The sequence below is a fragment of the Caretta caretta genome, chromosome 8 (genome assembly GCF_965140235.1).
Source record: "Caretta caretta isolate rCarCar2 chromosome 8, rCarCar1.hap1, whole genome shotgun sequence".
In the NCBI taxonomy this organism is placed as follows: domain Eukaryota; kingdom Metazoa; phylum Chordata; order Testudines; family Cheloniidae; genus Caretta; species Caretta caretta.
In genome coordinates this window covers 6,649,447-6,663,414 of record NC_134213.1, presented here as the reverse complement: position 1 = coordinate 6,663,414, position 13,968 = coordinate 6,649,447, and the positions used below count along the sequence as shown (strand labels likewise).

General features: G+C 52.4%; 1 protein-coding gene across 1 annotated transcript; it reads left to right on the top strand.

Moving 5' to 3' along the window:
- The first annotated feature begins 4,103 nt into the window (after positions 1-4,103).
- On the top strand, positions 4,104-13,838 carry GPX3 (glutathione peroxidase 3). The gene is made up of 5 exons (XM_048859639.2): positions 4,104-4,296; positions 10,393-10,546; positions 11,240-11,357; positions 12,314-12,413; positions 12,525-13,838. Exons 1-5 carry the CDS (start codon positions 4,210-4,212, stop codon positions 12,759-12,761), a joined length of 696 nt encoding a protein of 231 aa, XP_048715596.2. The 5' UTR covers positions 4,104-4,209; the 3' UTR covers positions 12,762-13,838.
- Positions 13,839-13,968: the final 130 nt, after the last annotated feature.

Here is a 13,968-nt window from a genome sequence, read left to right as displayed (position 1 = left end):
TATTTGAGCATAAGCTTTCGTGAGTTACAGCTCACTTCATCGGATGCATAAAGTGGAAAGTACAGTGAGGAGATTTTATATATACACACAGACCATTGCAGAGTGAGCATCTAGAAGCACCTAGGATGCTCCTTGTTATCTCCAGCTATGTAATCCTCCAAAGCTTGGGGCACTTTGGCTGAAATCAGAGAAGCTACACACTGCTTTCTCCAGCTAGAATCCCTCCAGTCCCAATAACCCTCCTCCACTGCAGCACACCTGGCCGAGATCTTCACCAGCAGCAGGAATTAAGTGAAGGAGGCTATTTTGTTTTCTGATAAAGACACTAAAGCTTAACGAGCTCAGCATTTCCCGAAGGGGAACAAACTCTCAGGCACGTTAACAAGTGCCTATCTCTTCCTGGTACTGCCCATGTCAGCTGAACATAGATGGGCTATGGTATGTTCAGCTGTGGGGCTATGGTAAGCCCCTGGGAGCGCTGTCAGATGGAGCCCAACATTCAGGGTGGCATTTTCAAAAATGCTCATCGTACAGCCGCTTAGCGCAGTGGGGTCCTGGCCCATGACCAGGGCTCTTAAGTGCTATGGAAATACATAAGTGAGGCCAACGCTGAGTGCTTAGGAAAATCCCAAATCTTTATTGCCCCTTTCTGATAAATCCAGACCCCGTCTCTGGCAGCTTCAGCCCACCTCCCTGAACTACACAGATCCCACTAGGGAATATTCATCTGTAGCCCAGACAGCTACAGTCAGCATAGCAGAGGGAGCCACTCTGGAGCTATTCAGTTTTTCGTAAATTCAGGGATTCACATTTATGTCCAATTCTGAGCTTCTCTCCAGAGTTTGCTGTCCACTGTCCTGCTGCCTTCCAGGGACCTTTGTCCCATATCACTGGTCACTTCTACGTGACCTGGCCAAGAACTCACTTGGATTGCTCCCCGAACGTCCCCTCACCGCTCTCCACCAATCACCTGCAGGGACACCGGTAGGAAATTCGTTTCAGCACCAGGCATATTGAACTTTGATCCAATGCAAGGTAAACATTTTGATTTCTCCAAACTGGGGGGCACTCGAGTCCTTGGTTGCTTGTGTCTGTCCAGGGAGCAGCTAAGGCTACAGGGGACTTTCTTTGCGCTGTGCTTGGCCAGAGGTCATGATCTCATCTCTTGGTCGCAAGCCTTGCTGCTTTTCCCCGGGTGACTATGGGATCTGCCTGGGGCCATGGTTTAGAGCATCTCTCAACCCCAGCCTGCCCTTTGTCCTCACACACCTTAAATCTCCTCCAGGCCCTGCTCATGTCCTCCTGCGGCCTCCCCAGCCCCACATTCACCCCACCCCCATCCAATACAAGACAGCTTAAGAGCAGTTTGGTTGCTCGTCACTCTGGCCAGGACACCTCCCTCCGCTGACTCCCCATTTTCCACCACATCCAACTCCTTGTCATTGTCCTCCCCTTCAGATCCCCTCCTGGCTCTGTGCCTCCCTGCTTAGCCACTCTAATCTCCCCCTCTCTGTTTTCCCAGCCATGCCCTGAGACAGGGGTGAGGGAGGCAGAGGGGTGTATTCTTGGGGGGCTGGGAGGTTGTCTCCCAACACCGATCCAGTTCCAGGTTTGCATGTGTTTGCCGAAGCGCCCTAGAGAGCAGCTCCTCATGCACTGAGGCTCCCAGGGCAAGCCTTCCTGCGGCCCAGCTTAAAGGAATTCCTGGCCCCCACCCCAGCCCAGCCCAGCCTGCATTAGCCAGTCCCACTAGTAACTCCTCCCTATGCGAGAGGAAGGAGTCTCCAGCTGCCCCCATCAGAGCACCTGCTCCTGAAGCCCCACCCACAAGCCTTTGCTGTGCTGAGAGGCAGCCTTTATAGGGGCCCTAATGGGTTCCAGCTGCTAACCAGGCTTTGTGCTCTCCTAGTGGCCAGATGGACCCTTTTCTGACCCCTCGGTGGGGAGGGGGCTGTGAGCCACACAGCAGAAGGGCTGGGGGTGGAGAATAGAGGGGTTACTTGCCTGAGTCATTGCAGTGGCTGGAAGCGTAGTGGAGATGTTGGGACTGGGCTACATGTCAGCCTTGGGGGGTCTGACCCGTGTGACCTCGTGGCCCGATGACAGAGACACAGATGAACAGTGGAACCACGTCCCTCCTATGAAACCCCCAGCCCCACCCAAACAAGTCTGTAAAATGAGTAATGGGGAGAGACTCATCCCCATCACTAAGGAAAGGAGCCCCAACCTGGAGCCATTTGTACAATTTCCCCCGAACCCTGGGGTTTCAGACCCCGGTCTCCAGATGCCACCTGGCAAAACCCAAACCCAACCAGCCCTCCAGGGACAATCCCACCCACCCTGCTTCTGCTCAGAAGTGAACAAGGGTGGGGTTGTTCCCAGGCCCTTGTTCGCTGGATTGTCTTCTCTAGCCACACCGCAATCCAGCAGGGACCCAGCGTGTAAACAGAGCCGCCCAGCTTTGACAGGCGCTTCATTAATAATCCCAGCGTTCCCAGACGCTGCTGAAAACTGAGGGACGGCATCAGTGGGGAGTGGAAAGCAGGCCGCGAGGGAAAGGTTAGGAGCCAAGAAGTCTCTGCTTAGCAGAGGGCAGGAGCCAGCTGTCCCCTGGAGAGAACCCCCAGCTGCTATGGATGGGCAGCCCCAGAACTGCAGGCTGTGGACCAGATGAAAGCACACACAGTGAGTTAGTCAGTGTTGGCCTGGAACAGCCTCTGTTAGGGCTTCATGGGGCTCGCTAGTGTTACTAGGGCTCCTTCCCATGATCCCCCTCCCCACTCAGAGCAGTAGCAGCCTGTGTGTGACTCTAAGGAGGGATCTGTGCGATCGCCGTGTCTGTGATGGTGCTGGCAGCTGTGGCTCTGGGCGCCCCGAGCAGAGGACAGCAGAGAGGTACTGTGTGCACTCCCTTGCTGCTGGGACCTTCCACTGCCTGCCCAGTTCCCTGGGTAAACTGGAGCAGCTTGGGGAGTGCTTTAATTTACACGGGCTGCCAAGCAGCTGGGGATCAGCACAGGTGCAGGGAGCCCTGGCCACACCCTCTTCCCCCCCACAGCTCCCCACATCAACAGCTGAGAGGTGGGACTCTTTCTTTGTCACCAGAGGGACACTCTGTCCCAAGGACTCTGGCTGGCTTTAGAGCTCAAGCAGCATCAAGTGGCCCTAACACAGGGAATTGAGACCAAAAGATTGCCAGCTCCAGCAGGGATTTCCCCTGGGCTCCCCCAGGCAACAGGAATTGGAATGCCTTGGTCCTCCCATTCAGTTATACATAAGACCGGCCAGACTGGGTCAGACCAAAGGTCCATCTAGCTCAGTATCCTGTCTTCTGACAGTGGCCAGTGCCAGCTGTTCTCTAATCCTTCCCAGGATTATTCGCCTTTATATTATACCCCACCGCCTACCCTTGGGAGCTCCCAATGACTGCTTTAACCACTGACACTACCATGTGAACATACCCATCTTCCTTGTCCCCCACCCCATTCCCGCTCTGCTGGTTTATCCGCCTGCTGCACCTGGTGGCGTGTTTAGCCCGTGAGTAGCAGGGATTGTAGTTGGAATGCTGGGTTGTCCCTGCTCGTGCCTATTTGGTGTGTGAGATACAACTGATCAGTGGCTGTACTTGGGCACGTCCAACGGGATCACCAGGGTGAGACTCGAGGGCTGGGCCATGATAACAGCTATGAATTTCTCCACTGTTTTGATCCTAATCTCCAGGAGCTCAGGCCCGTAGCGTGTTACATAACAGCCAGGTCCGTGGTTAATCTCCCTTCCCCTCCACCCCATGCTCTTTGGTTTCACGTTCCCCTCTGTTTTGGAAAGTGGCTGTAATCTGCACTCAGATCCCAGCCAGACTTTCGCACGGGGGCCCTAGCTTTATAAGGCGAACCAAAGCCCTGCACCCGGACCGCTCCAGCCCTGGGGGGGGTGGTGGGGACGCCTGACCTGAGTCCCGATTCTCCAGTTGCTGAAGCAATCAGTCCCCTTTCTCCCGCCCCCAGACAGCTCTGGAGCTCACCAGAGCCCACATGGTTAATCCTCTGGTAGCAGCCCTGCCATCCCCGCCTCCCTGCGATTGGCTAGGAGGACTCAGGCTCAGCCTTCTAGTTCTCCCTGCTGCTGCGGGTGGGGAAGAGGACAGGCCCAGCCAGACCCAGGCACCCAGCTGCTGTGCTCTGTGGGGCAAGAAGCGGGTGCTTGCCCCCCATGGCGGGCAGACTCAGGGGCTCTTGGATTTTCCCCTTGTTCTTGGCTGGGTTAATTCAGCCTAACCAGGGAGAGGAGAAACAGAAGGTAAGAGGAAATCCCACCGGAGAACGGTGTGCGTGCAGGGTCGGTGCTCTGGCATGATGCTGTTGGGTCCCAGGGGGCACGCGGGGGTCGGGAGGGCATCTTTCATCTCTGTCTGGGGGGGGTCTCTCCCCATCACTCATCAGGAGAGATGGACGCAAACTGGATCTGGGTTTCAATGCCCCAAAGTTCTGGTGTGTTGGGATCTGGGCTGGGGGGCAGAGGTCTTGGGGTGAACAGCTCCCCCCAGAAAGGGCCTGTTTGCAAATGTGGAGCAGAATTCCCATTTCTAATGGGTGTTTGCCTCATGGGGCTTGGTCTGGGCCAATTCCTGTTCTCAGCAGGCAAACATGGGGAATGCACTGATTTGCTGGAGGGAGAAAGGGGTAATTTCTCATTCCCCTCTCTCAGCTGATTCCCTTTCCCTTCCGCCTAACTGGGGTTCACTCATTTAAATACATGGCGTTAGTGCAGGGACACAGACTTTTCTTCTCCCTGCTCCCCACCTACCGCTGTGGCAGCTCACCCCATTTCAGGGTGAAGTTTCCTTTTGGTGTGTGCAGAGTCCTGGGGTCCCTGGGAATGATTATTCCATGGAGCCTGGCTGCTTGAGGATCGTAGAGGAAGACATCTAATCAGTGTCATTGTCTCAGTTGCTTAAGTGAGCAGGGATCCTTGCTTGGAAACATGGTTCAAGTTACACTGATCTCTAAGAGGCCACGTCATGAAGCCAGCACACAGGTCAACATGACTGGCAAGCTCTGCGCAGGCTGGCCCCAGGACTGGACTAGCGGGGAGCGGAGGGTGGTACGGCCAGAGTGAGGAGCATCAGAAGAGCAGTGGGAGGTGCCCAGGGAGGCAGGAGGGTCCGGTGGTTAGGGCGCAAGCCTAGGACTTAAGTTGCATTGGCAGAGCTCAGTGGGGAAGGCTAGCTGGGTGTTTGTCTCTGGCAGGGCTATCAGCTCCCAAAACAGGGATAACGTGAGAGTTGAGTGCTGCATAATTCCTGGCTGCTCCTCTGCATCACCCATCCATTGCCTGGGAAATGACTGTGATGCCACAAGCCCGGATGGTGGCGTCTTGGACTGAATCAGAGGAGCTGGGTGGAAAGGGGGAAAGCTACCAACGTTTGGCTCCCACTGTTAACCCTGTTTTGTCTGTCCGCCTGTGTGTGGAGGCTGCCTTGCCCTCCTGCTGGCAGAGGATGGGAGGGAGATGGCAGGGGGAGATAATTCTAGACGCCCCAGGGTGTCGGGCGGAAGGGCTGCAGGGTGATGAAGTGTGAGACAGGCGCACTGACACATCAGTGCTGGACATGGGGGAAATGCATGCCAGTCTGCATGAGATAATTAGATACAATTATTGCAGCAGTCCTTAGTCTCCCCTACACCTTCTGTAGGTAGCACGTCAAACCCCGGTCAGGAATCAGGGCCCCCACCAAAAGACATATAATGAAATGGTGGTCCTCCCACCAAGAGAACTCACATTCTGAAACGATGGTGAGAGGCAACAGATGGATCTGACAGACAGGGGCTGCAACTGTGAGATGGTTGTGAGGAGCACAGCAAACAGCAGTCACATTACGGTTATATAAAACGCGTTCACCGACGTTAAGTTGGCACGTATCAGTGCTCTGAGTGCATCTTGCCTTCTGAGAACACGAAAGTGAACCAAAATGCCAACTGAGCAAACAACTTAAGAACTCAGGGAGTTCAGAGTTGAGGTTATATGTACAAAAGCCCCAAACATTGGAAGGTTTTAGAGCCATGACTATTTCTTCACTTCTTTGATGCAGAGGGGAAGTAAAGGCAGCTCTAAAAAATAATAAAATATATAACAAATGGAGAAAAGGGGAAGTAGATAGTAATGAACATAAATCAAAAGCTAGGAATTGTAGAAAATCGATAAGGGAAGCAAAGAGGCACAAGGAGAAATTTATGGCCAGCAGAGTTAGGGACGGTAAGGAGTTTTTAAAGTATGTTAGGAACAAAAAGAATCCTGATAATGGTATTGGTCCATTACTAGATGGAAATGGTACAATTATTAATAATTACTCAGAAAAGGCAAAAGTGTTCAATAAATATTTCTGTTCTGTGTTTGGGGAAAAAACAAATATTGTAGTCATATTTTATGATAACACTCTTTCTATTCCACTAGTATCTCAGGAGGATGTTAAATAGCAGCTACTAGCGTTAGACATTTTTAAGTCAGCACGTCCAGATATCTTTCACCCAAGAGTTTTAAAAGAGCTGGCTGAAAAGCTTGCTGGACTGTTAAAGCTGATTTTTAATAAGACTTGGAACACTGGGAAAGTTCCAGAATATTGGAAGAAAAGGGTAAACGGGATCATCTGGGTAATTATAGGCCTTTCAGTCTGACATAGATCCCAAACAAGATAATGGAGCAGCTGATAAGCCTTGGATTAATAAGCATTAAAGGAGGATAATTTAATTAATGCAACTCAGCATGGGTTTACGGAGAACAGACCCTATCAGACAAACTTGATTTTTTAAAATTTGATTACAGTTTTGCTTGATAAAGATAATAGTGTTGATGCAATATACTTAGACTTCTGTAAGCCATTTGCCTCGGTACCACATAACATTTTGATTAAAAACACCAGAAAGATATAAAATTAACATGGCATACATTAAATGGATTAAAAGCTGGCTAACAGGTCTCAAAATGTAACAAAGAATCCTAATCAAACGGGTGTGTTTCTGGTGGTGTCACACAGGGTCTAGTTCTTGGCCCTGAGCTATTTAACATTTTTATCAAGGTGTGGAAGAAAACATAAAATCATCACTGATAAAAGTTTGCAAAAAGAAAAGGAGTACTTGTGGCACCTTAGAGACTAACCCATTTATTTGAGCATAAGCTTTCGTGAGCTACAGCCGATGAAGTAAGCTGTAGCTCACGAAAGCTTATGCTCAAATAAATGGGTTAGTCTCTAAGGTGCCACAAGTACTCCTTTTCTTTTTGAGAATATAGACTAACACGGCTGTTACTCTGAAACCTGATAAAAGTTTGCAGATAACAGAAAAATTGGGGGGGTGGTAAATAATGAAGAGGACAAGTCACTGATTCAGAGTGATCTGGATCACTTGATGAACAGGGCACAAGCATTTTAATATGGCTAAATGTAAACGTATCCATCTAGGAACAAAGAACGTAAGCTACACTTACAGGATGGGGGACTCTATCCTGGGAAACAGGGACTCTGAAAAAGATTTGGTGGATAATCCGCTGAATGTGAGCTTTGGGCAAAAGGGCTAATGCGATCCTCGGATGCATAAAAAGGGGAATCTTGAGTAGTAGAGAGGTGGGTTTACCTCTGTATGTGGCATTAGTGTGACTGCTGCTGGAATCCTGTGTCCAGTTCCGGTGTCGACAATTCAAGAAGGATGGTGACAAATTGGAGAGGGTTCAGAGAAGAGCCACGAGAATGACTAAAAGATCAGAAAACCTGCCTAATGGTGGTAAACTCAAAGAGCTCAATCTATTTTGCTTAACAAAGAGAAGGTGAAGGGGTGACTTGATTACAGTCTAGAAGCATCTACAAATATTGAATAATGGGCTCTTCAATCTAGCGGAGAAAGGTGTATCACTACCCAGCAGAGGGAAGTTGAAGCTAGACAAATTCAGACTGCAAATAAGATGCACATTTTAAATAACGAGAGTAATTAACCATTGGAGAAGGTCAGATTAGATGATCACAATGGTCCCTTCTGGCCTTGGAATCTATGAATCTGTACTCTTTGTCGGCTTGGCCGTTGGCATGGGTAGTTACCCTATGTTGCTGTGATTGTATAAACTAGACACACATTTGCAAGACCCAACTTACTGGAAAAACCTGTGGTCTTGGAGCATAATCATTAGGCTTAAGAATTAACACCTCATTGAGGTGAATGGGCGTTCATGCCTCCCAGAGCTGCTGTTTCAGACACAGGGAATCCATTCTGCATTGGTTACACTCAGGTCACTGTGGGAAGGTTTCCTTCACAGCCTGAAGGGCTACGCACTTCATGCTTACATAAGAAGAATTGGAACCCATCCTATAGGCCAGATCCGGTCCATGGGCTGTGTGCTTGGCATTTCAATCCTGGAGTCTGCAGGAGCAGGTTTCCCTTCCTGAGACCCTCTGGGGAGCTGTAGGGACTGGGGCAGGCAATCTCTCTTGCCAGGGCCCTTTCCCTTCCAGGTGAGCCGCTAGACTTGCTTTTGTTTCTCATCTTGATGAGAAAGGTCTCTTCCCCACTCTGTGTCTCTCTAAATCTCTCCTGGTGAATAGGGATCCTGGGCCACCCTGGGGCACAGTTTGGCTCCCTGCTCTCTGAGCCAGCAGCTCCACCTGACACACATGGCTGAGTGGAATCCTAGTAACAGTCTGTTTCTAGGTGACAGATACTCAGCCAGGAGCCAGGCAGTGAGGAGTAGCAAGCCAGTGTAAATCCCTCGGACAGCAATCCTTCTACTGAGCAATCTCCCTTAGCCCTTCTTACACGTACAGGAGGGGGCAGCCAGCACCACCTCCTTTCTAAGGCCCTTCCTCTCCCATCCCTGCAGAAGAAGCAGAGGGGCCAGCGTGAGCGGGTCAGCTCCTCTTCCTGCCCAGGAGCGAGCAGCAATAGAAAGAGGAGCAGGGTTGACACTGTTGACATACTGTGGCTATTTTTGGTCCTTTCCCCTCCCCACCTGTGGTTCTGTGGCTGCTGCTTGGGTGGAATAAACACGCTAGCAGCTGCAGCCCTGGAAAGTCAGAGTCGCTGGGTGGGAGGCCGGTGCATGTCAAACCCGATTTCTGAGACTCCAGGGGGATGAGCACACCGTGCGAGAGCCCGGCATTGGCTGCTGGCTGCTATTTGGTCTGGGAAGAGTCTCTGTGTGAGAAACCCTGACCAGGCGATCCACGGAGCCCAGCCACGGCTGTCAGAGACAAATCCTATCAGGGGGCTGGAACAATTTATATAGTGGGGGTGCTGAGAGCCATTGACTCAAACTGTAAACCCTGCATATGATGGAAACCACTTCAAGCCAGGGGGTTCAATAACACCCCTAGTTCCAGCACCTATGAATCCTACCCCTTAACGTGATCTGCAGAAGACCCAGAGTGATAGAGGCACGCCCAAGGATCGGTTAGTGTTCACCTCTTTAGAACACAAAGGAGAATATAAACTAGGGGTTAACTCCCAAGAGTGCCCCCTGCTTGACTGTTAATGCGTGCCTCGATAAGCCAGGCCTGTTTGCAGGGAGCAGGGGTGTAATGAAAGCGGAGGGCAGCGTTCAAACAGAGGGAACCACGGAGAAGATTTTCCTCTCACCAGTAGAACATATCGGCTAACCAAGCTTCCCATGTGACAACCGCCATCTTGGCCAACACTCCAGGGAGTGCCATGGGGCTGCACCAACTCTGGGGAGGAGTGCACAGTGTGGCCCGGAACATACACTTCCCGGTGGGTCACCAGAGCTTTGCTCTCTCTGGGAATGCACCACTGGGCCCCTTCCCCTCCCTAAACTGGATGTTGCCCCTCTGCAGATTCCTCGGAAGAGAGGGGTGGAGGCTGGCTGGAGGGGACAGGAGCTAAGGGAGCATGTGAATGAAGAGAAGAAGGGGAGAAAGGAGGCTGAGGACAGGAGCAGAGGAATGAAATAACGATTGTGAGGCCAGCGAGGAGGTGGAGGAGATCAAGGGAAAGGCGGCAGTGAAGGCAGGATGCAGGGGTTGAGGAGGAGGTGAGAAGGACTGGGAGGAAAGAAAGAGGAAGGATTGAAGTAGATCATCCCTGGATCCAAACCTCCTGGTGATTGGTGGTGGGGGCTGGGTTCAGATTCCAAAAGCGGATCAGAACCTCACGGCTGTCTCCTCCCTCGCCTGAGCCGAACCAAACGTGGCCACACTGGAGGATCCCAGCAGCGTGCCTTGGCCCCCGCTGGTCAGAGCGGGTGAAGGGGAAGCCAGGAGAGGAACTGGGAGATGTGGAGCTCCTTGGGGAAACAGTAAAACCTAAAGAAGCTAGTTAATCGCTGGTCGTCAGACCTTGTTCCTTGCCTCTCTCCAGCCCTGCCCCTTCCCACGTGCCCTGCCTGGCTGTTTTCCAGGTGGACTGTTACAACTCGGTGGAGGGAACAATCTACAAGTATGGGGCCCTCACCATAGACGGAGAGGAGTACATCCCCTTTGGGAAGTACAAAGGGAAGATGATCCTCTTTGTGAACGTGGCTACCTACTGAGGACTCACCATGCAGTACCTGGGTAAGATCCCCTGCCCAGAGGAAGGGGGAGGGGATTGTGCTGGAGTCTGGGATAGCCACCTCTGTGCACCACAGGACATTGGGTGGGGGGGGGTACCCTGGCGCAGGCCAAAGAGAAAAGGAAGGTTGTGAAATGAAAGAGAACGTGGCAATGAGGGGGCAGGGGGGAGGGCGGGGAATCCTCACTGGTGCAGGGGTCAGGTCGGGGTGTTCGGGGGCAGATGGAGGGGAGGAGCCATGGCCGGGGCATGCCTGGGCTCCAGAGATTCCCCTTTGCCACAACGCTTTAACGGAGACAGGGGGAGAGAGAGATGACAGCATGAGCAGGGATTTAAGCACAGACAGGGCCCAAGTCCCAGGAGACCCATGCTGCTGTTAGGAGGACTGAGGGGAGGCTGACGCGCGGGCGTGGAGCTCGCTACTGCTGACGGAGAATGCCAGGACTTCTGCCCCTGAGGCCTGACCGATGCAGAGTGATCCTGGCCTCAGAGTCCTGGGAGAAGCACAGAACTGGAGCCCTCTTCTGCCTCCCCCATGCTTCGGATTCCCAGCCAGGTGTGTTGCTGTCACAAACGGGTGCCGTCTCCAACGCCAGCCGGCTGCTTGGCGACACCGCCTGCGGCCAGACACCGGGGGAGCAGCTCCCATCTATTCCTGTGGTAACCTGTCTCTGGTTGGGTTTTCCTGTGTGCAGAATTGAATGCACTACAGAATGAGCTGGCGTCGCATGGACTCATCATCCTGGGCTTCCCCAGCAACCAATTTGGCAAACAAGAACCTGGCGAGAACTCCGAAATCCTCCCCGCGCTGAAGTGAGTAGACGGCTGAGTGACGCAGGGGCCTGAGATCCCTTGCGGGGGCGGGGGCAGGGTGGCTGCCCTTGCTTCCACCTGGGCTGGAAGAGGGGGGGAAACAGGCAGTGCATAGTCAAGCAGATACACTGGAGATCAGTAACAACAATGGGACTGACTCCCTATTGCGTGTCTGAACCCCCGCAAAGCCCCAGGGTAATTACAGCCAGCCATCCCGCACAGTATCTGACAGGGGTGCAGGTGTGTAGATCAGCATTGAGCCAAGCCCAGTGCAGTTAGCGGGGGGCAGGAATGCAAAAGGACCATTCCTGCTTGACCCCAGCCACTAAGCAGGTGGTTTTGGGTCCCGTCCCCTTTAGATGCAGTTGCTGCAATCTGATAACTTGTGGCACCTTACAGACTAACCAATTTATTTGAGCATAAGCTTTCGTGAGCTGTAGCTCACTTCATCCGATGAAGCTCACGAAAGCTTATGCTCAAATAAATTGGTTAGTCTCTAAGGTGCCACAAGTCCTCCTTTTCTTTTTGCGAATACAGACTAACACAGCTGTTACTCTGAAATCTGATAACTGCGTGCTGACCCTGCAGGCTGCATCCCCCATGGCCCAGGCTCCTCCCTGCTGCTTGTGATGTCGGGGAAATGCGGTTGAGGCCCATCACGCTAGCAATTGAAGCAGCATCAGTGTGACAGTACACAGGAGTGATTTTAAAATGGTTCCAGCCCACACAGCCTGCGTGGGCGCGTAGACCAGTAACCATTTAGAAAACCGTTTACAAGCCTGGCTGTTGACCAGGTTGCTGCTGTGTCTAGAACGTGGGTTAGGCCTGGCTTCTGCCGGCCGGGCAGCATGTATGGGCAGGAGCAGCAGTTTCATCACTGTCTCCATGCTAGGTGAAGATGGGCTCCGGAGGCTCCTTTGAACCAGAACCTGACTCTTCTCTCCCTTTGATTTCAGATACGTCCGGCCTGGGGGCGGCTTTGTCCCGAATTTCCAGCTTTTTCAAAAAGGGGATGTGAACGGGGAAGAGGAGCAGAAGTTCTACACCTTCCTGAAGGTGCATGCCTGCAAACACCCTGCCCTGAGCCCAACCCTCAAGGTTTGGGGAGCACTAAATGGGGACAGATTAGCTTTTCCCAGCACACAGTGTCATTTGCTCTCCTTGCAGAACTCCTGCCCTCCCGTGGTGGAAAGCTTCGGTGACCCCAAAAGGCTCTTCTGGGAGCCCCTGAAGATCCACGACATCAAGTGGAACTTCGAGAAGTTCTTGGTTGGCCCGACTGGGCGGCCCGTGATGAGGTGGGGCCCCAGGACAAACTTGGCCATGGTGAAGAATGACATCATAGATTATATGAAGCAGCAGGTCTTTGGTCAGAGGAGGCAGCCCCTGATCAGAGAAGACTAATGTAGAGATGTCAGCGGTTGGGTGGGGTGGGACTCAAAGCTTTATCCACAGCCAAAAATCTCCATGCAATGCATCCAAAGAGCTGAATCCCTTGATACAAAATCCCTTCTGCTATGACACCAATATGGGTAGAATCTCCCAGGAAAGGTACCAGTCTCTACAGCCTAGTTTGCATGCACACTTGTGCTACTCTGTAGAGGCAGGCCCTGACCGTCACTCCCTATAGACAGACCGGTCCTGCAACACATTTGGGGGAAACACAGTTGCCTAAAATGACACTTGATTTATGACAGTCACCTCTCTCCAGGTGGCATCACCTCCCCACGCTGCACCTGCCTGCCATCCTTAACCTGCCCTTCTCCACTGCCACCCATTCCGTTCTGGAGAGATTCATTATTAGCCTAGCTTCCCACTTCCTAGAGAAATACGGACAGGGGAAATCTCAGTGGAGGGGAAAGACCCTTCGCAAGTACAAAGACCAGCCCTCCCCGCTGCTCCCTCAGGAATAGACTCAGGCTGAAAGCCACCCATCACTATTTATTGAGCAGTCCAGCCCTCCTCCCTTAGAACTGATCTTGCTGTATATTTGCCGTTGCTATCCCCGTAAATTGGGCTGCTCCTGCTTGTCCCAGACCTGGCAGGAGAGCCCTCGGTGATGGAGGGGCTTGGATGCTTGGATAATGTGCATTGTCCCACCCCTCCCCACAAAGCCTCCCACACCTGGAATGTGCCCCTTGGAATCTCTCCTGCAGCCCTCAGCTCCCTACAGGGCGAGTTCTCTCTAGCTGCTGTGGCTTAGTGTGTAATCTTGGGCGTGCGTGAGAGCAGGGCATGGGCTCTGGGTGCTAGGAGAATGCATCACCATGAAGGTTAGGTCTGAAAGCCCCCAAAGGGTGGACCTGTCCCAAGCCTGCATGGGTGTAGAGTGGCCCTTCCAGTGCATTCAAGCTGCTCTGCAGTTTCCTGTGCAGGGATGTGCTCTCCTCTCTCCCCCAGGAACCCAGCTTCTCCTCCCACACCCCCACAGCCTGTGTAGAGCTGTAGAAATGCAAAATAAACACCTGTGCAAACGTTCAAGGGGGCGCTTGGTTTTTAAGGAGTTTTGGGGGGTTTCCTTTCAACCAGGAGGGAAGGGCATGAACCAGCGAGTCCATCTGGCACTTGATCCTGCTAGGCCCCAGCTCTTGGTTCCCAGTCATTGCCTTCT